At 35.7% G+C, this 24,965-nt stretch overlaps 1 protein-coding gene across 1 annotated transcript; it reads left to right on the top strand.

Moving 5' to 3' along the window:
- Positions 1 to 695: 695 nt before the first annotated feature.
- Positions 696 to 24,360, top strand: LOC141660246 (uncharacterized). Its single transcript, XM_074467213.1, has 13 exons — positions 696 to 717; positions 4,262 to 4,378; positions 4,666 to 4,742; positions 4,867 to 4,902; positions 5,968 to 6,039; positions 6,529 to 6,735; positions 7,009 to 7,151; positions 7,282 to 7,705; positions 7,769 to 7,864; positions 7,961 to 8,009; positions 8,054 to 8,374; positions 9,242 to 9,527; positions 23,862 to 24,360. The coding sequence occupies exons 1-13, from the start codon at positions 696 to 698 to the stop codon at positions 24,358 to 24,360; spliced, it is 2,349 nt and encodes a 782-aa protein (XP_074323314.1).
- The last annotated feature ends 605 nt before the right edge of the window (positions 24,361 to 24,965 follow it).

Raw genomic sequence — 24,965 nt, 5'->3', positions numbered from 1 at the left:
TCTCTAAGACTATTCCAGAGATAGTAAAATAAATATTTAAATGGAAACATACTCTGATGATTTAATAAAAATGTTAAAAGGTTACATAAACCTAATATTTCATAAAATAAATTATTTAAAAATATTTAAAAACTGTAAAATCACAAATTCAATCCGGAGGGGTCAAATAACATATATTTACATATTTCAACCAAACAAATTTCATATCTACTAATTTTTCTATTAAAACTCTATTTACAATTATTTTTTATATTTATCGATCAATTGATAATTCAAATAACGAAACGACTTTACACGTTCTAGTTCAATAATCACAAAGACACATAGGACACTTTGCACCACATATTTTCCACATAATCAATTCATTTCTCATTTTTCTATAATATCACCATATCCAATCTTTGAATAAATCCTTTATCTATATATTAGCCGAACAGGGGGGATAAAAATATAAAATTGATGAGTAATTTTATTCCCTGTGAAAGGACATTTTTACCCCTCTCTTTGTCTAATCTCTGGCCACACCGATCTCTGAACAAGAAACACAGATTCGAAACAGCTCTCCATTCGCGGAGGCTGGTGATATACAAAATCAACATCGAAGGCGGCTAGTTCGGTGATTGTGTCTTCCGGGCTGGGGACATAGAGTTTTGGGGATTGGGTTGGTTTTGGACTGGGGTGGTTTTCTTGGTTCTATGGATCCTGCTGGTGTGTCAGGTAAGTGATGAGTATGTTTTGTGCTTATATTATTGCGTTATGTTATCGTGTGTGTAGTTAGACGGGTTTTACAGTTGTCTGCATAAAGGTGTTTAATATCACCTAAGGATACAGTACATGAATTACTACTCCAAATTTATCTTCTAGAACAGACCTCGGGGAAAGCTTATATTCCCCCCTCTCTTGCTTTCAGCACTACCTGTAGATATTAGATACTACTATTACATTTCTATATGTTTATTGTTAGGGCGAAAACATGCGTTAATATTCACGCAAGTATAAGCGTTTACAAGTAGTATAAGATATAAATCAGATTCGTTCCCACAGAGACTGGTTCAGGTTAAGTTTAATTTATGCACCTATGCAACAATGTATGGTTATCGCTCAATGCTAAGACAAATAACAAATTGAGTTTTTATCAAACTAAAAGATTATACTAAATAACATTAACTAAGAGAATTGAGGTTGAATTAATATATATGATAAACATGGGATCCTGACTTCATTAAATACTTCATTCAATAGCCTTTTCATTCTTAACCTTAGCATGTGATGGTGATGACACTAATCAGATAACACAAAACTGATGAACGCCAACTTTCGTTGCACGAGTACCATTCTACCAGACATCCACAAAAGAGATAGAAGCTGAATAGGCACCAATTATATTGAGACCCTATATGTCTATAGAATTTGACAACATAACGGTTTAAGCACAAGTTATCTATCTTGATTATATAGGGCAAGTAAAACGGTTAGAGTTACCTACGAATCATGCATACACATACATGAACCTATGCTAGCATGGCAAGTTCTAAACCTCTATATTCACTATCGCTTCAATAGAGATTAACACACTATCTTATATGTTAGCTACGCACATAAGATGAATAAGCACAACCAATACTATGATATCATACAATCACCACACACCAAGATATCGAAATAATTAGCTATTGAAATCCATAAGTAAATCCGCTAGAACCCCATGACAAGGATTAGCCCATAATTGAACTCATCATCACCATGGGTTCCAATGAAAGCATGGTATAAAACAAGGTCTTAATAAACTGAATAATAATCAAAGTACGAATAAACGAGATCTAGGTTCAACAAGAACGAAAACGAGCATCCAAAGTTACAACTAATTCAAAGAATCACAAGTTGAAAACAAAATCTTCTTTTTTGGAGTTGTTATGTGCTTCTAGGTCTTCTCCTTGGTATCCCAATCTTCCCGGATGATGAAAACCCTTTTTTTAAGTATATATACGCCCTTAGTGGACCTGGACCCTTAAAATCGTCAAATTTCACTCAAAAAGGCTTTTTTAGCGAAATCAGCGACCAGCCGCGCCTCTGGCGGCCGCCTTAGCTCTCCGGGCGGGCACCTCAGCTCTCGGGCGGCCGCCCCAAATCCCAGGCGGGCGCCTGGAGCCTGTTTGGAAAAAATTCTGATGAATCTTGTTTTGGCCATAACTTGAGTTCTACTCGTCAGAATTAGGCAATTCAACTGCCCACGCGAAGCTAACGAGATTCTCTACAACTTGAAAATGGCCTAGGATTATAAATCTGATCACTTTTTATCATATTTCCTTTAAAAGCTCATTTCTTCATTTAACTGATACCTGAAATGCAATAACACAAAAACACATCAAAATACCAACAACTTGAGTCCAAAACACCAATTTAAACTTGTAATAAAGCGTTCCAAGTGGATATAGAATCCACTTATCATTTATCCCCCTGATATAAAAATGAAGAAAGGGAAAAATGTAATTTTATGTACTTGTCTTCTTGGAAACCAAATTGCCTAAATATTTTGAAAATTGACATTTGAATTTATAAAAGGAACTAGACCAAAAGCAATGCAAGAACAGAAAGAACTAAGTAACCTCTTCTCAAGAGATTCATCTTTAGTTAACTTAAGTTATCAGGAGATACTAATAAATAGACAATCCATAGCATACGAAACTAGATCTTAACACAGACCTTTTATTACCAGGTTCACCATACACCTATGTTCCTGTGTCGACTTTATATGTAGCAGTTTAAAGAATTTAGCTCAAAAGTATCACATGTTGATAATTTGTAGAAGAAAAAATAATATTTTTTCACTCAGACGATTGTAGAAAGCAGGTAAAGTTGGTTAAAAAGTGCTCCACATATTTATCAAACTCAACACATGATGTATATTTGAAACCAACCAAAAATATTATGTGAGCTATATAGGATTTCCACCAGAATAATCCAGCGAGAAAAGCTACAACAAGCATATGTTCGATCTTAAAAGCTGAAGAAGAATCATGTTTTCTTTCTTTCAAATCTCTGTTGAGCAACACTGTGAATTGTTGCCACCAATATGTGCTCCATCTAGCAAAGACTTTATCATAAGGAACAATATGCTTGTGACAAACACAAAGCTCCCTGATTCTAATATTTCTTTCTACACGATCCTATATATTAGTTTTCCTTATATTACTTCACATAAATTTTCCGAGTATTAAAAAGTTTCTCATGTTAATATATACTTGCGGGTATTATTATAAATTATATAAAAGTATAATTTGGGAAGTAGTACCATTAAAATCCAAGGAAAAAACTTACAGCTCATATAAGTTGTCGAAGATAATCCCAGAAATGTGCCTTTAATGTTATTGTGTATGCACACTAGCGGGATATTAATTCTAGATTTGGTAAGAAGAATCATGTTTTCTTTCTTTCAATCCTCTGCTAAGCAACACTGTGAATTGCTGCCACCAATTTGTGCTCCACCTAGTAAAGTCTTTATCATCAGGAACAATCTGCTTGTGACAACCATAAAGCTCCCTGATTCTAATATTTCTTTCTACGCGATCCTATATATTTTAGTTTTCCTTATATTACTTCACATAAATTTTCCGAGTATTAAAAAGTTTCTCATGTAAATATATACTTGCGGGTATTATTATAAATTATATAAAATTATATACATTTGGGAAGTAGTACCATTAAAATCAAAGGAAAAAACTTACAGCTCATTTAAGTTATCAAAGATAATCCCAGAAACGTACCTTTAATGCTATTATGTATGCACACTAGCGGGATATTATTTCTGGATTTGGTAACCTTGAAAGGTCACCTCCTGGAGTTGGGTGGTCGTGGATCCCGTGGTCATATTTTATCCAGGATCGTAGCAGTCATCTTCTATGTGTTGCACTATAAATCTGAATGACAAGGAGAGGCTTTAGTTAATTTTAAAGTAAATTAATTGGAAGATGTAGTAGCATCTAAAGCTATGCTAAGTAAGTCGAGTATAACAAGCCTTAGGTGCACAGGCCAGCATTTTATGGGGTTTCTTATTTCCTTTGTGTGGTTGTGTAGCCTGGCCCTCCCGCATGGTTTACAGATTTAACCTTTAATCAATTTAGAAGTGTAATATCAAAACCAAAGCAAATAGGTTGCACAATGTGGAAATTCAAGCATCCTTAATGCACATATTGTTAGGGTAAAAGCAAGATTACCACTACATTCGGAAGTTATTGAAATGGTTTATGTCTGGACTTGATAGGTAATGACAGTATAGGGCGGACTACAAAAAGGGGGCGTCCTCGAATTGCGGTGACTGAAGAGGTTTTGGAAAGATGGAGGTTAGCAAGGCAAAAATATAATGTCCGCCGTATAAAAAGTGAGTTATAATAAAAGTGTTGTGATCTGTAGTATTTAACAAGCTCATGCAAATCCTCCATTATATGCATTTTTAATATTTTTGCAGAAAAAATATAGTATGTTGTTAGTTGCTCCGCATAATGTTAAAACACACAGTGGGTTCTCTTCTACTTAAATTTTGTTTCCCAAATTTAATTATAAATTATCTTTCATGACACAATACCCCAAGCCTTGGATAAAGAGGTTTTTATTACTGTAAAAGTGATTTAATGCATATAATTTTGGTAATTCTGTGACTGAAACCAGGGGAAGGCCCTTCCAGGGAAAGAGGTAGGCCTAAGGCCGTGATGGACGAAGCTGTTTTGGGTTCGCAGAGCCTATCAGTGCCAAGGCTTGGATCCTACCCAACAATAATGAGTGAGCACAACCAATAAAACGTATTATATGAATCAAACTCGTTATTCTAAATTTTCATAACTTTCTTCTTCCTTATGCTTCTTTTTACAGGTATCATTGATGGCCATACCGAGCCTACACGGACAGGTACATTTAATCTAATTCCATGTAAAATCTAAGCACACGATATCCTTCATGCATAACTTTCTTAATGTAGCGATTAAGTTTCAGGAAATTTTAATAAATTATAAGGTCTCCATTAATATGCAACCACTTACCCTTGCATGGCTTGTGCTACAAGTTTACAAAGTTTTAAGGGAAAGGAGAAATATAATAATTATATTGTTCATGGTTTGCATATTAGTATTGGTTCTATAATATACATTTTACAAAACTACTCTGGCATGTACAATGCAAACATAATTCATCAAATTTATTATTGCACATGACATCAAATAAATAAAAGAAAAAACATTACACTCAATAACTAGCTTAAAAAATACTCCCTCCGTCCCTTTCAATTGTTTACATTTTTTAGAGAGTGTCCGAAACGCATTTTAAGGTGCATAGAAAGTATAGTTCTGTAATTTTTTTTATAATTTTATTTTTCTGAATAATAATTAAAACATTCAACTTTTATTCAGAAAAAGAAAATTGTAAAAATAAGTTACATAACTATACTTTTTATGCACCTTAAAATGCGTGCCGGACACTTCCCCAGAAATGTAAACAATTGGAAGGGACTGAGGGAGTATAACATATGGAACAGCAGAAATATAATATTTTGGGTTCGAGGTCTTCAGTGTCCTACAATCCAGAATGCTATGAATGAGTCATTTAATGCATCCAACCTTAAGATCTTCATATCTCATTGCTCCAATCTTTTGGGGGCATATTAACATGTTATTAAGCTGCATTAATTACCAGCTCTAATCCATAAAGCCAAAAATTAAGTACGATTCCAGTCAGGATTTAGTAATTCGCACAGGCAACATCGATATAAACTAGATCGTTACAACTGCATTTTCTAATAATTGCATGTTACATAGAATATGAACTCTCGCATAGAGAAGACTTTGTTGAACCTATTCCAACAAACATTAAAACCACATATACTATAGATGAAATGGCCTTTGGTTATTGATTTATCATTTATAGCCCCGTTTAATGATATGTATTTTCATTATTTGTTGTTCAAATTATTGCAACCAGATGAGGAGCCTGGAGAAGGTGGAGAGGGAAACAAAGACCCGGGCTCAACAAATGGAGGAGGAACAAACCAAGGTATTACTGCTTGTATGCACCTTCTTCCTTATGCATTACTTATTATTTTCTGCAATAGGTTTACTAAACTTCTCGTGCAAGCATTCTCCACCTGTATAAGTATTCTCTAAATATGTTGGCTCCCAAATTATAGTTAATACGCGGATATGCCCCCCAAAAAATAAATAAGTAGAATGCCTTTTTCCATGCTTATGTGTTAGTCTTCCATACTTCGAAGAATCACGGAGAATGCATATTAACATGATATTAATCTGCATTAATTACCAGCTCTAATCCATAAAACCAAAAATTAAGTACGGTTCCAGTCAGGATTTAGTTATTCGCACAGACAACATCGGTATAAACTAGACCTTTACATATGCATTTTCTAACAATTGCATATTACATAGAATATGAACTCTCGCATATATAAGACTTTGTTGAACCCATTCCACCAAACATTACAACCACATATACTATAGATACTGGCCTTTGGTTATTGATTTATAGCCATGTTTTAATGATATGTATTTTCATAATTTGTTGTTCAAATTGTTGCAACCAAATGAGGAGCCTGGCGAAGGTGGAGAGGGGAACAAAGACCCGGGATTAGAAAATGGAGGAGGTACAAATGAAGGTAATACTGCTTGTATGCACCTTCTTCCTTATGTATTACTTATTATTTTGTGGAATAGGTTTACTAAAATTCTCGTGCAGGTATTGTCCACCTTTGTAAATATTCTCCAAATATGTTGGCTCCCAAATTATAGTTAATGCGCGGATATGCTCCCCTAAAAAAATAAGTAGAATGCCTTTTTCCATGCTTATATGTTAGTCTTCCATATTTCACAGAATCACGGAGAATGCGAACATCCATAAATCGGAGGAAAAAGAATTTTTGTAAGACTTCACATTTGTGCATGACTATTTCTTTCAAACTTAGTGCAAATGTTTTTTTAGTGAACTCTTAAACTAGATTTGTTGCAACAGTGGAGAGCAAAACAATCCTCAATATTGGCAGACAATAAGAGATATGCGGTTTCTGCAAAGTGCACGTTTGGACCGCTGAATTTACGGGCAGACATGTTGGTACAGGACCCAAGGGTTATTCAATTTGTTATGGTAAAGGAAAGGTTAAACTTCCTTTATTGCATGAAATACCTCCAGAATTGAACGACTTAATAAGTGCTGATGGGACAAGATTAAATGTTTTTTTAGCAAGAGCCGTATCTATAACAACGTCTTTGCAATTTTTTCATTCAGGGGTAACGTTGATCATTCGGTTAATAATGGCAAGGGTCTATATGTCTTTCATGTGTGTGGATACACTTATCATAGCCTCGGCTCTTTGGTGCCTCTAGATGGAATAACACCAAAATTTGCACAATTGCATATGTATGATGGTCCAGAGGCCGTAGATCACCGGTTAAGCTTTCTAGGGAAGGCAGGTGAAGTGGATCCCACTATTGTCTCAATGTTGCAAGAAATGTTGGAGCGTGAAAATGCTTTAGTAGGTATATTTAAGCAAGCGCGGAAGCGATTTACATGCACTCAACTAGAACATGTTCACCTAAGATTGTTTGAGAGACGGACTTCTGATGGTCATTTTCAAAATGTTCCAACTGCTAATGATTATGAGTTTGCTGGGCTTTTAGTTGATAATGACTTTGCTAATATGAGGGATATAGTTTCTGAGCATAAAAGAAATGGGCTACAACACATCAGTGAATTTCATCCTTCTTTTATGTAGTTGCAGTACCCTTTGTTGTTCTCGTTTGGGGAAGATGGGTATAGAATTAATATTAAGCATCGTAATGCAAACAATTCTAAAAGTGAAAAGGACATGGTAAGTATGCACTAATATTATGCATTTAGGGCACAATATCGTGTTGTTGATGGACATATTTGTTGCTCGGTGGACGTCTATTCCTACAATTTATAGTTGATGCATGGTGCTCAGTGGAGCGTACGAGACTCGTATGGGTGCAGAGGTATCAATCTATCATAAGATCGAATCTTTATAATAACATTATAGACAGCCTAAGACTCGGTGATGCGGATGCCATAGAGGTAGGTAGACGTGTGATTTTATCGTCGAGTTTTACTAGTAGCTACCGATACATGCAACAAAATTTTCAGGATTCATTAGCCGTATGCAAAGAATACGGAGATCCCGACCTATTTATCACTTTTATGTGTAATCCAAAATGGGATGAAATTGAGGAGGCTGTTCGGGCTGCTGGATCCCACAGTGCCTATTTGCGGCCTGATATTGTGGCCTGGGTCTTCAAAATAAAGCTCGATGCTATGCTCAATGACTTCACCAAAAAACATGTTTTAGTTCGTGTGCTCGCAAGTATCTTTTTTCTTAGTTTGTGATTGCTACCACTACTTAACTTAGAATATGTCATGGCTATATATTTTTTTGTTTACCAAAATATTTGTATATATGAATTTAACATTCAGGTTTTAACAAACAGAAATTCTTTCAACCATGTAAATAAAATACATCATTAACTTTATATTCAATAATAGTAAACTGTTGGAATAGTAGTGCCACATGTTAAAGTTAAATCTCATCATTGTGCAAAGTTACAAACCAGGGAATGAAACAAAAACCTTTAGGAGGAAGCTCTTTACCATACAGGCAGATGTAAACACGTACTTAAAATTAATTCAGAAACTTGTACACTATCTCATATTTTACTACCTAATTACCTGGTTCTATATTATCCCCTATAAATACCTTATAGGCAGTTGAGTTTTCTAAATGATGACCATCATATGGGTGGTTGAACTGTTCAACGGTCGGAATCTGTTGAGGACTTTTTCGCACTTAAGCCTAAATATGGATTTTCATCACATTTTTTTCTTGGAGATAAATGTCAAGAATTAATATCAAGCATCAAGGTGTCCATGTTCATGTGCAGCACTAAAATGTAAAAATAATTGTGCCATGTAGTTTAATAGACCTTTTATTACTCTATAAATTAGGTGCAGTTGTTTACTATGTAAACTTCAAAACTTCCATAACTCCGGGTAGGAATCCTGATTGGCATGTTAATTACAAATTCAGGAAGCCTTGAGCTATAAATCATCTACATTTATGTTCTTTAAACTATAATTCTTCACATAAAATTCTCCATATAGCAGTGCGTTTCAATAACAGGTGGTACCTGACAGTATGAACACATTCGCATCTTTGTTTTATATTGAATTCCAGTAGTATACACGGTGGAGTTTCAAAAACGGGGATTGTCACATGCTCATATTGTATTATGGTTGGCTAGTGCAGACAAGTTGCTGACTCCAGAGGACATCGATAATGTCATAACTGCTGAAATTCCTGATAAGGAAGCAGATCCAAAAGGGTACAAAGCAGTTTCCCAACTAATGCTGCATGGACCATGTGGACCTGCAAATCCAAAATGTCACTGCATGTCAAACGGTCGATGCACAAAACTATATCCCAAATCTTTCAGTGATAAAATAGTCTTGGACGCTGACGGGTATACCTTGTATAGAAGGAGAGATACAAAAATAACAGTGGAGTGTAACAAAATACATTTGGATAACAAGTACACACTTTTCTTTAACATCTTATTTTCAAGCCGTAAAAGAGTTCCGACAATAATATGACTACTTCAATCTTTTACATGTAAGAGTGTTTAGAATCCACGTTCCTTTACCATACTAAATGGCATATACATATATGCAAAAAAACATTAATATTGCTCATTTATCTACATTAAGGTGTAGCAAACTGTTAGGAATATGTTGTGAACTTGATGATAAATCATACAAAACACATTAATAGATTTAACTTAGTGAATTTTTTAGCACTCAGAGGATGATCAAATATAGTCCCGACGGATGATTCAATATAGTCCCAACGGATGATGATTTGATATCCATCTAGTGAGTAGCTTATGTAATAATAAGTATAGTAGCACATTTATGCAAACAACTTTATATAGATTCTGTAGTAGCACATGAGTCATGTTGATTTCTAGTAGATATGCAGAATAGGTTGATTAATTGTAAATATAAGATGTCTTGTAATTCTGCATAAATGAAATGGAGTCAAGTGTCAAATAGCTACCCGACGGATGATCAACAAAGCTACCCGACGGATGATCAACAAGCTACCCGACGGATAACAAGAATGTACCCGACGGATGATCAATTCAAATATCTGTTGACAGTGACAACACAGTCACATGCGTTGGGTGTTTGCAAAAGGAATGTGGCAGCCTGTTTAGTAGGAAATTGAGAACAAGGAAGCATTACCATTTCCATGCTATTATGAAGATATTCAAAGATGCTGGAATAGAGTAATGAAGCAGAATGGAGTTAGATTTGATAGGTTTTGTTTTATTATCATGTCTTATTACCATGTAAACTTGGTGATATATAAACCAAGTGTAGCTAGTAGAACAAATAACTAAGCAAACATATTTTAAAAGAGAAATAGAAAAAGCTGTAACTGTTAAGAATTTCTCTGTAGTTTGTTTGTTCACTTGTAAAGCAGCCGTGAGCCAATTTGAGCTTATATCTTGTGGATACATTCAAATCCACCAGAAAGTTTTAAAGACTTGTGTTTTTATTACTTTGTGTTTGATTTACTTAATTTCTTATTCTGCCCTTTACAAATCAAAAAATTTATATATATATATATTACATTAGAACATTTTTATAAATCTTGAAAAGAAGCCAGAATTACATTCAACCCCCCTTCTGTAATTATTTATGTATTGTTAGGGAATAACAATTGGTATCAGAGCAAGCTCTTGAAGTACAAAGAGTGTAAAGATCACAACAAACAGCAAGATGAACAAGAAGGATGTTGGAGTTAAAACTCCTTTTCTGGACAAAGACAATTATCACCACTGGAAGGTGAAAATGCATCTACATATTCTTTCTCAAGATGAGGCATATGTGGATTGCATAGAGAGAGGTCCTCACGTACCAATGAGAGCTGCAACAGGCAATAAACCATTTGTTCCCAAGCCTAGGCATGAATGGTCAGATCCTGATATTGAGCAAGTCAGGAAAGACAAGAAAGTCATGAATATATTGTTCAATGGAGTTGATGGTGATATGTTTGATAACATCATTAACTGCAAAACAGCCAAGGAGGTTTGGGACACTATCCAGATTATTTGTGATGGTACTGAGCAAGTAAGGGAGAATAAGATACAGCTGTTAATTCAGCAATATGAGCACTTCCATTGTGAAGATAGTGAGTCTCTCACTGATTTTTTTAGTAGATTTCAAAAACTACTAAATGCTCTGAAGTTGCATGGAAGAGTATATCAGACAAAAGACTCCAACCTCAAGTTCCTTAGATCTCTTCCAAAAGAGTGGAAACCAATGATAGTCTCATTGAGAAATTCTCAGGATTACAAGGAGTTTACCTTGGAGAGACTGTATGGCATCCTGAAGACTTATGAGCTTGAAATAGAGCAAGATGAGAGGATGGAGAAAGGAAGGAAGAAATGAGGGTCCATAGCACCGGTTGCTGAGTTAGAGAGAGAGAAATAGATGAAGGTAGAAGCTTTTGAGTCTACTTAAAGGTCTGTGAGAACAAGGGCAAAGGGCTGGTAGCTGAAAATCAAGATCATTTGAGCCAAGATGACATGGATGATATTGATGAGCATCTAGCATTCCTTTCGAGAAGATTTTCCAAGCTCAAGTTCAAAAAGAACTTTGGAGCAGTCAAGCCAAGTAGAAACATGGTGGATAAATCCAAATTCAAATGTTTCAAATGTAGCTTGGAAGGGCATTTTTCCGGTGAGTGTAGAAAGTTAGATTCTAGCAAAAAGAAGTTTGAGCCTATTGATTACAAACAGAAATATTTTGAGTTGCTCAAGCAAAAGGAAATGGCGTTCATTACACAGGAAAATGACTGGGCGGCTGATGGATTGGATGAAGATGAGGATGTAAGCTATGTCAATCTAGCCCTGATGCACAAGTCTGATGAAACAGAAACAAGTTCTTCAAGTAATCAGGTAATCACCACTAACCGAGCTCATTTATCTAAAGCTGAGTGTAATGATGCAATCAATGACATGTCTACATAATTATATCACTTGCGTGTTACACTTAAGTCCCTCACTAAGGAAAATGCTAAAATTAAAGAAAATAATTTGTTTTTAAGTGAGAGGAATAATGTGTTAGAGTCTCAGTTTATTGAATTTGAAAAATTGAGAATTGAGTGTAAGATTGCTAAGGATGAATTAACTGAGTTCTTGAAGAAAGAAGAGATTTTAAAGAAGCAGCTTGAACGAGAACAAGAAGTGATTAAAGCATGCAAATAATCCAGAGATGTTCATGCTCAAATCACTAAAGTTCAAGGTATTGAGTCCTTTTATGATGCATCCTGGAAAAAGAGTAAGGAGAAGCTGGAATCCAATTTGGTTGAAGGATTGCTTACAGATGTGGACTCGACGGATGATGAGAATCATCTGTCGGATAATCAAAAGGATTATACGTCGAGTGACAAAGAGCCGTATCCGTCGCCTGTGAGAAAACCAGTTAGCAAAGCTAAGCTTGCCAAGCTAAATGAAAAATATGGATCAGTTTCCAAAAACTTTGTTTTAGGAGAATCAAGTCAAATGAAGAAGGAGAAGAAAGTTAATGTTGGTCATTTGTCCATCAAGCAATTGAATGACATATTAGAAAAGATTGAGGTTAAAACAGAAACTAAAAAGAAAAACAATAGAAATGGGAAAGTAGGGATTAACAAACATAACAACTACACACCTGATAAGTATGCTCCAAGAAATTTTTTTGTTAAGTGTGGTAGTGTTAATCATTTGTCTGTTAATTGCAAACTTGTCATGCCTACTCCTATATCTGTACCCTCTTCCTTTCCCAACCTGAATGCCATACCTTCTATGCCTATGAATGCTATGTTTGCTCAGAATATGAATGCACAATTTGCTAATATGCCATTTGCACCTAATCCTTATTATGATGTATTTAGTATGCCACAAATACCATTTAGCATGCCTTACTGGAATAACATGTTTGCAAACAGCATGCCTTTTCCTGTTAATTAAAATGTGCATGATAATTATGTTCAAATGACTGGTTTCGAAGGTCCAACCCAAATAACTAAGGATGAATCAGAAATTCCCAAGTCAAATGAGATTAAACCTAAAAAACTAAAGAAGAAAGCTAACAAGGCAGGACCCAAGGAAACTTGGGTACCAAAATCAACTTGATTTGGTTTTGATGTGTGCAGGGAAACAGAAAGAATCTTTGGTACCTGGATAGTGGTTGTTCAAGGCATATGACTGGAGATTCTACCCTGCTCATAGAGTTCAAGGAGAGAGTTGGCCCAAGTATTACTTTTGGAGATGACAATAAGGGTTATACTGTGGGATATGGCTTGATTTTAAAAGACAATGTTATCATCGAAGAGGTTGCCCTAGTGGATGGTCTCAAGCACAACTTGTTGAGTATCAGCCAGCTTTGTGATAAGGGCAATTCAGTAACCTTCAATTCAGAAGCCTGTGTTGTGACAAACAAAAGAAGCAACAAAGTGGTTCTCACTGGAGTGAGAAAAGGAAATGTGTATCTAGCTGACTTCAACTCATCTAATGCAGAATCTGTCACTTGTCTTCTCAGCAAAGCAAGTCAAGATGAAAGTTGGCTATGGCACAAGAAGTTATCCCATCTAAACTTCAAGACCATGAATGAGCTTGTCAAGAAAGAACTGGTTAGAGGCATTCCTCAACTGGAGTTTTCTAAGGATGAATTGTGTGATGCCTGTCAAAAGGGAAAGTAGATTAAAGCATCATTTAGAAAGAAGCTTGATTCAACAATTGAAGAACCTTTGCAATTGCTACACATGGATCTATTTGGACCAGTCAATGTGCTGTCCATTTCAAGAAAAAGATTTTGCCTAGTAATTGTAGATGATTTCACAAACTTCTCTTGGACATATTTCCAAAAGTCTAAATATGAGGCTAGTGAAATCATCATCAATCACATAAGTCAAGTCAACAATCATCCTGATTTTAAAGTAAGAAAAATCAGGAGTGACAATGGAATTGAGTTCAAGAATTCTGTGATGAGATCATTTCGTGAAGAGAATGGGATAATGCATGAGTTTTCTGCAGCAAGAATTTCACAACAAAATGGAGTAGTGGAAAGAAAGAACAGATCTCTTATTGAAGCTACAAGGACAATGCTTGAAGAATCTAAGTTGCCAACATATTTTTGGGTTGAAGCTGTGAATACTGCCTGCTACACTCAGAATATTGCTTTGATTAATCAAGCAAAGTGTATGACACCCTACCAATTATTCAAGAACAAGAAACCAACCCTAAATTTTCTTCATGTATTTGGCTGCAAATGTTTTGTCTTGAGGAATCAAACTGACCAACATGGGAAGTTTGATGCTAAAGCAGATGAAGGAATTTTTGTTGGATATGTTGTGGGAAAAGTATATAGAGTCTACAATCTTAGAACCAACATTGTTATGGAATCAATACATGTTGTGTTTGATGATAAAAAGATTGAAGGACTGCAAGATGAAGATTCTCATGAAAGCCTCAAGTTTGATAATATGGAAATGGTTAGTGATGACAGTGATGATGAAAGTGATCAAGAAACAGTAAGTAAGGATAATGCAGAAAAATCTACAACGAATGAAGCACATAATTCAACATCTGTTGAGTTATAAAATGCTTCATCCATCGGGAGACAATCTGCCTTATCTATCGGGAGACAATCTGCCTTATCCATCGGGAGACAATCAGCTTCATTCGTCGGAACACAAAGTGCACCATCCATCGGGTCATTAAGAGAAGCTGAAAGTCAGAATAGATCACTTACAGAAAGCTCCCATTTCTCAAATCAAAGATTCACAAACTCAGAGGGAGTTTCTATTAATCAAAACTCAGTCACACATCAAGTCAACAATGAGGCCTCTTCATCTAGAGCTAATCTACCTTAACAAAGAAAATGGACTAAGGATCACCCCTTTGAGCTCATCATTGGTGATGCATCTTCTAGAGTTTAAACAAGGAGAGCAAATCAAGAAGAATGTCTATATAGCAGCTTCCTATCTAAGGAAGAACCAAAGAAGGTAGAAGAAGCTTTGTTGGATCCTGATTGGATTTTAGTTATGCAGGAGGAGCTAAACCAATTTGAAAGGAATAAGGTGTGGAAGCTGGTAACCAAGCCCAAAGGAAAGAATCCAAATGACACCAAATGGGTATTCAGAAACAAGATGGATAAAAATGGTATAGTAGTAAGGAATAAGGCAAGATTGGTTGCTAAGGGCTATTGTCAACAAGAAGGAATAGATTTTGGTGAAACTTTTGCTCCTGTTTGCAAGACTTGAAGCCATCAAAATTTTCTTAGCCTATGCAGCTCATGCCAATTTCAAGGTCTATCAAATAGATGTCAAAAGTGCTTTTCTGAATGGAGATTTGGAGGAGGAAGTCTATGTTAGTCAACCTCCTAGTTTTGAAGATCCAAATTTCCCATATCATGTCTACTATCTTTTGAAAGCACTTTATGGACTGAAGCAAGCACCAAGAGCCTGGTATGACACTTTATCAAAGTTTCTTTTGGAAAATCACTTGACAAGAGGTACTGTTGATAAAACTTTATTCTTTAGAAATGTTAATGGCTCTAGTATACTTGTTCAAATTTTTGTAGATGATATTATATTTGGATCTACAGATGAAAAACTTTGCAAAAAGTTTGCCAAATTGATGCAAAGTAAGTATGAAATGAGTATTATGGGAGAACTAACTTACTTTCTTGGTTTACAAGTTAAGCAAGTTAGTGATGGAATATTCATTAGTCAAACTAAATACATTCATGATCTTTTAAAGAAGTTTGATCTAATGGATTGCACATCTGCAAAAACTCCCATGGCCACTGCAACTAAACTTGAATTAAACACTACTGAAAAGTCTGTGGATATTTCAACCTATAGGGGCATGGTTGGTTCACTTCTATACTTAACAGCTAGTAGGCTAGATATAATGTTTGCTACTTGTCTTTGTGCTAGATTTCAGGCTGATCCTAGAGAATATCACCTAGTAGCCATTAAGAGAATTTTCAGATTTCTCAAGGGAACACCAAAACTTGGCATTTGGTACCCTAAAGATTCTGGATTTGATCTAACTAGTTATTCAGATGCAGATTATGTAGGTTGTAGAATAGATAGAAAAAGTGCAACAGGAACCTGTCAATTTCTAGAGAATAAGCTTGTGTCCTAGTTCCGTAAAAAGCAAAATTTAGTTTCTATTTCTATAGCTAAAGCTGAATATATTGTTGCTGGTAGTTACTGTGCACAGATTTTGTGGATGAAAAACCAATTGTTGGACTATGGTCTACAAGTGGAAAGAATTCCCATTTTCTATGGTAACACAAGTGCAATTTCCATCATTGAAAATCCAGTGCAGCATTCAAGAACAAAACACATAGATATCAAGTACCACTGCATAAGGGAACATGTGATGAACGGTACTGTGGAACTTCATTTTGTTCCAAGTGAAAAGCAGCTTGTAGACATATTTACCAAGCCACCTGATGAATCCACCTTTTCAAGGTTGTTAAGTGAGTTGGGTATGCTTAATTATTCTTGAATCATTTCAGATATTTTGCAAGTTATTATGCAACCGGAAATTTAATTGATTTTTCTACTTTTAATGAAATTTTGGCTAAGTCAAAATTTACATCCCGACGGATGTTCATTATCCATCGAGTCTGATCATCCATCGGAATATTAATTGTTAATAAAAATCAATTAGTTTTCTGGAATATTTTATAACTCGGCGGATAACTGATTTATCTCATTCATCGAATTGCCTCAATCATAGCCGTTAAAACTCTGAATATTATCCATCGAGTATACTTATAGTTTGTAAGCATGACATGACCGATAAGAGACAGAATTTTTACAGTTTGTTTATTTTTAAACGGCTATTTTGGGAAAATTTTATTAGTCACTTTATTTTACTTTATTATTTTTGTCAGTTTATTTCTGAGATAGTATAAAAGCTAAATTCATTTTCATTTTATTCTTTTATCATTCTCAATATTCAATTGCTCTAACTTCTTTCTTCCTCAAAAGCAATCACTCTCTCTCTCTGCAAACTTCAATCTCTAACAATGGCACCAGTCGTCAAAATCATGTCTCAAACTGGGTACATCTATGAGAAGAACAAATTCACAGCTCTTGTGAACAAGGAGATTCAACATTCTGGAAGTTACCACAAAATGATGGATTTTGTGAAAGGCTGCAAACTCAACTATGCTATGTTGGAATCTCCCACCATCTACCATGAAGTTATAGAGGAGATATGGACAACTTCAGTGTACAACTCAACTGATAAGACCATCACATTCACTCTTAAAGGTAAGCAATTTTGCATTAACAGTGATATTGTCAAATCATGCTTTAAAATTCCTGATAATACTGTTACTGCTCCATACACAGACACTAATATTGTTAACATACTAATTCCATGGGCTATGCACTCACTACCTCTAAATTAAGTGAAATTAGAAGGTTGGGTCTTAGGAAAGAATGGAGTTATCTATGTGATGTGGTAACTAAAGTATTTTCTGGTAAGATTAGTAACTTTGATTCTATTAACATATCCATGCTTAACATGCTTTATATGATAGTTACTGATAAGTACTTTAATTTCAGTGACTTGGTCTTGTTTGAGTTAGGCTTTAAGTTAGGAGAACTCAATAAGAGAGGTAAAAGTGTCTATTATGCTAGATTTTTCATGATGCTTGCTAACCATCTCATTGAGAACATTGTGATTGAGAACCCAACCAACAAGGTGAATTGTTGGATTCAAGAAAGAAGAATAATTGCAGATCTTAATATAGCAGACCACCACAAAGAGGTGCCCCTCTTCTATTTCCCAGTTATGGAGGAACCTCAGGTAAGTGAGGTAATTTCTACTGTCTCCACTCTTCCAACCTCACACATTTCTTTGCCTTCTAATGTAGCAATGGCATCTGTGTCAATGACCAAACAGATGCCTACCTAAGCTACTAAATCACAAACTTCAAAATCTACATCTAAGAAAGCCCCCTATGGTTTCTCTCAAAAGAAACCGGTTGTTAAATCCACTAAACAAAAAGAGGGGAGTGTGAAGGTGGGTGAGAAAGGTGAGGGACAGGGTGAAAATCAAAGAAGCCCTAAGGATAAGGCTGGTGAGAAGAGAGTACCCAAACCTAGCCACACCACAGTTTCCCAACAAACTGTGGTTATTAATAAGGAAATAAGCTAATTACTAGTTTCATCCTCCCAAAAGGATGTCACTATTGAAACAAGCTCCCAACCAGGAGCACAGGCCAAAAGGGGTAGGGACACTAGCTCACCACAAACTTATGCTAGAAAGAAAAGATAAAAAACCCTTGGGGATGCACAGGGTACAAACACAGTGCAAACTGGTGCTAAAGACCCAGTCACTGTACCATCTCAAAGTTAGATTGATGTGGCTCCAATAAATGTGGAGTCACAGCCAAAATCTCTTATAATTTAAGCACCTGATACACCAAATTCTCCCACACACTCACTAGATGTTGACATGATAAATACATCACTTCCAAATTCTACATCTTTAACTCTCTTGGAGAAGCCAAAAATCCAAGCAAGTGAGCATCATCTTTTAGATAATTTGTTGGCTCACTTGCCATTTCTTTTTGAGACTGTTAAAACTTTTGTTCCTAAATTATCATCAATCTATACAGAGTCTACAATAGTCTCCACTCCAAACTTATTTATTCTTTCTATCCCGATGGGTATTCATCATCCGTCGAGTAGTGATTGTATCTTGACGGATAAGCCTAACAGCAGTCATCCATCGGATAGCCAAACTACTATCCCGATGGATATTCCTCATCCGTTGGGTATCTCTGCACAACTTAAATTTCTTCAATTCTCACAAGTGCAGAAGATTTAGTAGTAGTACAATCACTCTTAGGGCTGAGGGAAGGGAGTGAATTGAGTGAGAGTCTGGGTTGCTCCCAGGAAAAAAAGAGAGAAAAAGAGTGAACAAATGCAGTCCATTTCTTCAGGATTGGCAAAAGTGAGGGGAGTCCCACCTTAGATGGTGAAGGTGAGGGTGTGAGGGTGGGGAGCCAAGGGGAGCCCTTGATGCAAAAAGAGAGAGAAATTGAGAGAAATGCAGGTACAAGAGATATAAGGATGGACATCATTGTTAGTGAGTCAATGAATGTCAATGAGGCAAACAGAGAGGATCTATCTCAGCATAGTCAAGCTGCTATAGATTTCACCTCTTTGGATGCTGAGACATTTACTCATCCTATTCCAGCATATCAACTCTTGGATGGACAGGGCAATGAAAGTGCAGAAAGGATGCTGAATTTGGTGCACACTACTCAGTCCATGCAAAGGGCAAATGATGCCATTATAGCTATGCCTTCTACAGCTAGTGATGACATAGATTATGAAGCTGGTGGATCAGAAGAATTCTTTGGTGATGATAGTGAAGAGGGGTCACTGGACATAGGGGGAGAAGTAGGCCCTAGTTCTAGATCTGGTATGCCATCTTGGGCATTTTCAAAACAATGTGATGAACACTATTTCAAGACCACCCTCATTCAACTCATAAGTCAGACACAATCTGCTCTTCAATCCACAACAAATGCCAGCACCAAGAAGCTCCTATAAGCACACCTTGCTTCTCTTCAATTACAACAAATCCAAGGCTTTCAACACAATTGGGATGTCACTTCTATCAAAAGTGAGATTGATCAAATGAAAAAGGACATTTCTAAAAGATTGGATGCTAAACTTCCAGAAGCAACCATGATTGACATTAAGAGGCAGCTAAGGAAGAATTCAGATCTTGCCACTCAAGTGGATTCCTTGGATAAAAGAATGACTGTTATGGAAAATTTAACAGCTATTCATCTACATCAGGCACAGCAAATAGGCTTGCTTCAAAAGCTAGTGGCAGCACAAACCTCTTCTTCTACTCAACTTGCTGATAACAAAAAGGGGGAGAAAGAAAGTGTTACTGTCCCAATCATTCAAGAGGGGTCAAGGAGTGAGGGGGAGCAGAAAGTGCTAAACATCCAAGTCAGCAAGGTAATTGTGCCAACAATTGCTTTCAAAAAGCCACCAGCCATGGACAGTATTGATATCATAAATCTAACAGCAGCAAAACTAAACAAAGATGACAAACTGCTAAAGATTGATGTAGCAGCAGCTGAGAAGGAGTTGAAAGAAAAATGGAGAAAAATAGATGCAGATATTCAACAAAAGTTTGGGCCAATTCAGAAGCCAAACAAAACATTCATTCATCACTCTCAAGTCAAGAACATTTATGTGAATGAAATGAGTATAAATTATCTGGAAAAAGGCCAAACATCTTGCATCAAATCTCCAAAAGTAGATTTAATCATGAGGCCTAAAAGAAACTATTCAAAGTTTTTAGAAAAGAATCATATGGATACTGTGTATGAAACACCTAGGCCAGATGAGAAAAAGTTGTTGGCTAGGTCAATTGCCTTCTACAAGGATCCAGCTGATTCAGCACTCAAAAGACGATTAGCCAAGATTTATAGAAATGGTAAGGAAATTTGTGTGGTGGCTGGACACCCCATGTTTGTGGAAGCTAAGAAGGAAGAGAAAGAGAGAATTAGGAAAGAAAATAAGCAAGTTGCTCTGGATGCTAAAAAGCTCAAATAAAAGAAGAAGCAAATGCTATCTTGGCCAAGCTTCAAGCTGTAAAAACCATAACAGAAATTCCTGAACAACCAACTGTAATTGCTGAATCTAAGGATCAGGAAGTGCAAGAAGAACCACAGCTCAAAAGAAGATTCAGATACAAGCTTCATTCCAAGATAAAATTGGACTTTAATGATAAAGAAATGGAAGATAATATTCCTAAAAAGTCCACAACTACAACTCAAACATCAAAACCCTCAGTGGTATTTGAAGAATTCAAGGTGGTGGATCCAACTAGGAATATACATGGTGAGCCCATAATTCCAAAGGATGAGCCAGTGGACTGGGATAGTTTGCCTATTCCTGAGCTAAATTTTCATATCTTCAAGACAGAGAAGACAAAGACAAGTGCTAGCAAGAAAGTGAAACCAGTGATTCTCAAATCAAAGACACTAGTCAAATTTAAATCTACGGTCAACAAAGAAGATATGTTGTACATCTGTGATATCAAAGAGTTTTCTGACATTAACCTCTGCTTAGATGAACTGGAAGAAGTTAGAGGAATTAATGCTCATAGACATCTCCCTGAAAGACTGGTATTCAAATACAAGGGAGGAAAAGAGATCATATGGCCACTTCACATGATTCTTCTAGAAAGCCAATTTGTGCTAATAAAGATCTATTCATCTTTTAAGAAGAACTTTGGATACAATATGACAGCTAGAAGATTAGTTCTAAAGAAGATTGAGGAACTGGGGAGTAATAGAGCCAAAGATGCACTCCCAAAAACTCTATTTATTCCCTTTACAGGAAAGAGAGTGCATTTGAGGCCCTATTGGTTGATGGAATTCATGGATGAAAAGGGAGTTAGAAGATTTTTCATATTGGAGGACCAATTGAGTATCTCTAGCAATGAGACTCTATTGGAAATACAAGGAATGTTAGATCTCTCAGAAGCTGATGAACTTGAATTCCACGGACAACTCCAGAACCAGATTGAAGAGAACAACAGGAGGCTTGGGAAGAAACCTAGACAATCAAGGAAATAGACTTATCTTCTCAGACTAGAGGAGCACCTTGATAATGATTGTGAGTTATTCTTTGTATACTTTGCATTGTTCAATTTTCAGTAAATTTTGCAGCACTTATCAGTTTTATCTACTACTTTTAATTTGTATTCTTAGAAGTGTTTTGTTATCATCAAGTTTCTCTTAATTTATGGCTACAATTCCGGTAGACATAAATTGGGGGAGATTGTTATGAATATGTTATGAACTTGATGATAAATCATAACAAACACATTAGTAGATTTAACTTAGTGAATTTTGTAGCACTTGACGGATGATCAAATATAGTCTCGATGGATGATTCAATATAGTCCCGACGGATAATGATTTGATATCTATCGAGTGAGTAGCTTATGTAATAATAAGTATTGTAGCACATTTCTGCAAACAATTTTGTGTAGATTCTGTAGTAGCACATGAGTCATGTTGACTACTAGTAGATATGCAGAATAGGTTGATTAATTGTACATATAAGATGTCTTATAATTCTACATAAATGAAATGGAGTCAAGTGTCAAATAGCTACCGGACGGATGATCAACAAAGCTACCCGACGGATGATCAACAAGCTACCCGATGGATAACAAGAATGTACCCGACGGATGATCAATTCAAATATCTGTTGACAGTGATAACACAGTCACATCCGTTGGGTGTTTACAAATGGAATGTGGCAGCCTATTTAGCAGGAAATTGAGAGCAAAGAAGCATTACCATTTCCATGCTATTATGAAGATATTCAAAGATGCTGGAATAGAGTAATGAAGCATCATGGAGTTAGATTTGATAGGTTTTGTTTTATTATCCTGTCTTATTACCATTTAAACTTGGTGATATATAAACCAAGTGTAGCTAGTAGAACAAATAACTAAGCAAACACATTTTAGAAGAGAAATAGAAAAAGCTGTAACTGTTAAGAATTTCTCTGTAGTTTGTTTATATGGTCACTTGTAAAGCAGCTGTGAGCCAATTTGAGCTTCACAGAGTTCTCAAATCGATATATATATATATATATATATATATATATATATATATATATATATGGTGGATACATTCAAATCCACCAGAAAGTTTTAAAGACTTGTGTTTTTATTACTTTGTGTTTGATTTACTTAATTCCTTATTCCCTAATTTGCAAATCAAAACACTTATATATATATATATATATATATTAAGTTAGAACATTTTTATAAATCTCGAAAAGAAGCCAGAATTACATTCAACCCCCCTTCTGTAATTTTTGTTGTATTGTTAGGGAATAACAGAAACCCCTGCAACCTCTGTTGCCCTCTAAAAGTGATTGTCTGCTTATATCTTATTGTACTCTACATTATAAACTTCAATTAGATCAAACCCTTTTAACTTCCAATCTTTGTTTTCTTTCATTTATTAATTTAAATTTAGTGTTTGGCGAAGCATAATCCACATTAGTGATTGTTTACGCGACAATCTCCCTGTCAATAACGAGTTTACTAACAATCACTAGCATCATGAAAAAATGTATAACTGCTAGTGTTACGCATTTTTTGGTAGTAGTAAGTAGTCTAAAACCAGGTTGCATCATAATCAACTATGAACACGTGTGCCATATCAAACACTTTTCGTAATATAGATTTTTAACTTAGATGTTTACTATATACCTGATAACAAATATTTTAAATAATGGGCCATTATCTGTGGTTGCTTTAATTTGCTTATCCTGTAATGTTGAATATAATAAAATAATAAATAATTTTTTTGGTAAAATAGCTACAATTTGGTGAATTCTTTTTTTAAAGGTTTCCTCTGTATCGTTAGGCATGTTGTCCCATATCATCGTGGATTGTTGGTGAAATATTAAGGGCACATAAATGTTGAATGGTGTAATCGGTCTCTCTCTATAAAATATTTATTTAAATATATTGGAAAGGGTCCTGATACGGCAACTGCACGCTTAGAGAACGCTAACCAAAAAAACTCTAGCAGGAGTGAGAGCTCATCGACTCTCACAACTTTAAGTTCAGATGAAGTGAGCAATTATCTTTCATGTTGATATATATCGGCAGCTGAGTCATGTTGGCATCTATTTGGTTCCCCATTTATCACAGAGAGCCCTTTGTGCAACGATTGTATTTTCACTTGGAAAATGAGCAGGAGGTTAGATTTCGTGACAATGAGACATTGTCGGAAGTTGTTCGCAGAGTTGATCCTGATGACACAATATTCATTCAATGGATGTTATCTAACCGGTATGATAACTTGGGTCATGATCTAACATTTATCAAATATCCAACAAAGTTCTGCTGGGATGCATCTGCTAAATGTTGGTTCCGTCGAAAACAAAAAAATGATGTAATCGGGCGTATGGTTTATGCACATCATGCCTCTGGTGAACGATTTTACATGCGTCTATTGTTAAACATTGTCATTGGGGTCAAAACATTTGAAGAAATCAGAACAGTTGATGGGATTGTTTACTCTACCTACAAAGAAGCTTGCTTTTATAGAGGCTTCCTTGAATCCGATAAGGAATGGCATATTGCCTTTACTGATGCCTCCCTATGTGCCTCTGCCTCTCAACTTCGCAATTTTTTGTCACTTTATTAGTTTTTTGTGAAGTTAGTAACCCCTCAGAACTCTGGGGGAGCCACTGGGAAAATATGGTTGACGACATTGAATACAAACGGCGTAAAATCACAAATTTTCCAAATCTGAAAATCACTATTATTGACAAGGAGATGCTGGCCCTTGAGGCAATAAATGAGTTATTAAAGAAGTATGGTAAGAGATTGGTCAATTACCCAGGTTTTCCAGAGCTAAATATTGTCTTCACTTCTAAATATATAAATGAATTATTATTGGAGGAGATGATGTATGATCGCGAGCAACTTCGATTTAAAGCAAATGAGGCCATACATTGCTTAAACCAAATGCAGTGCATCATTTTTTACCAGATTGTTGAATCGGTGGATAAGAATATAGGAAGATTTTACTTTTTGTATGGCTCTGGTGGAACTGGAAAGACCTTCTTATGGTCAACAATTATAGACAGACTAAGGGGTGAGGGAAAAATAGTGCTTGATGTCGCTTCATTCTGTATTGCTTCACTGCTGATTGACGGAGGCAGAACAGCTCATTCACGCTTTAAAATACCAATTGATGCCGATGAATTTAGCTGTTATGAAATAAAACAAAATATGTTTCTTGCGGAG

The sequence above is a fragment of the Apium graveolens genome, chromosome 5, assembly GCF_009905375.1.
Source record: "Apium graveolens cultivar Ventura chromosome 5, ASM990537v1, whole genome shotgun sequence".
NCBI classification, from domain to species: Eukaryota; Viridiplantae; Streptophyta; class Magnoliopsida; order Apiales; family Apiaceae; genus Apium; species Apium graveolens.
The sequence above is the reverse complement of the archived record's forward strand: the minus strand, read 5'-3'. Positions and strand labels throughout refer to the sequence as shown.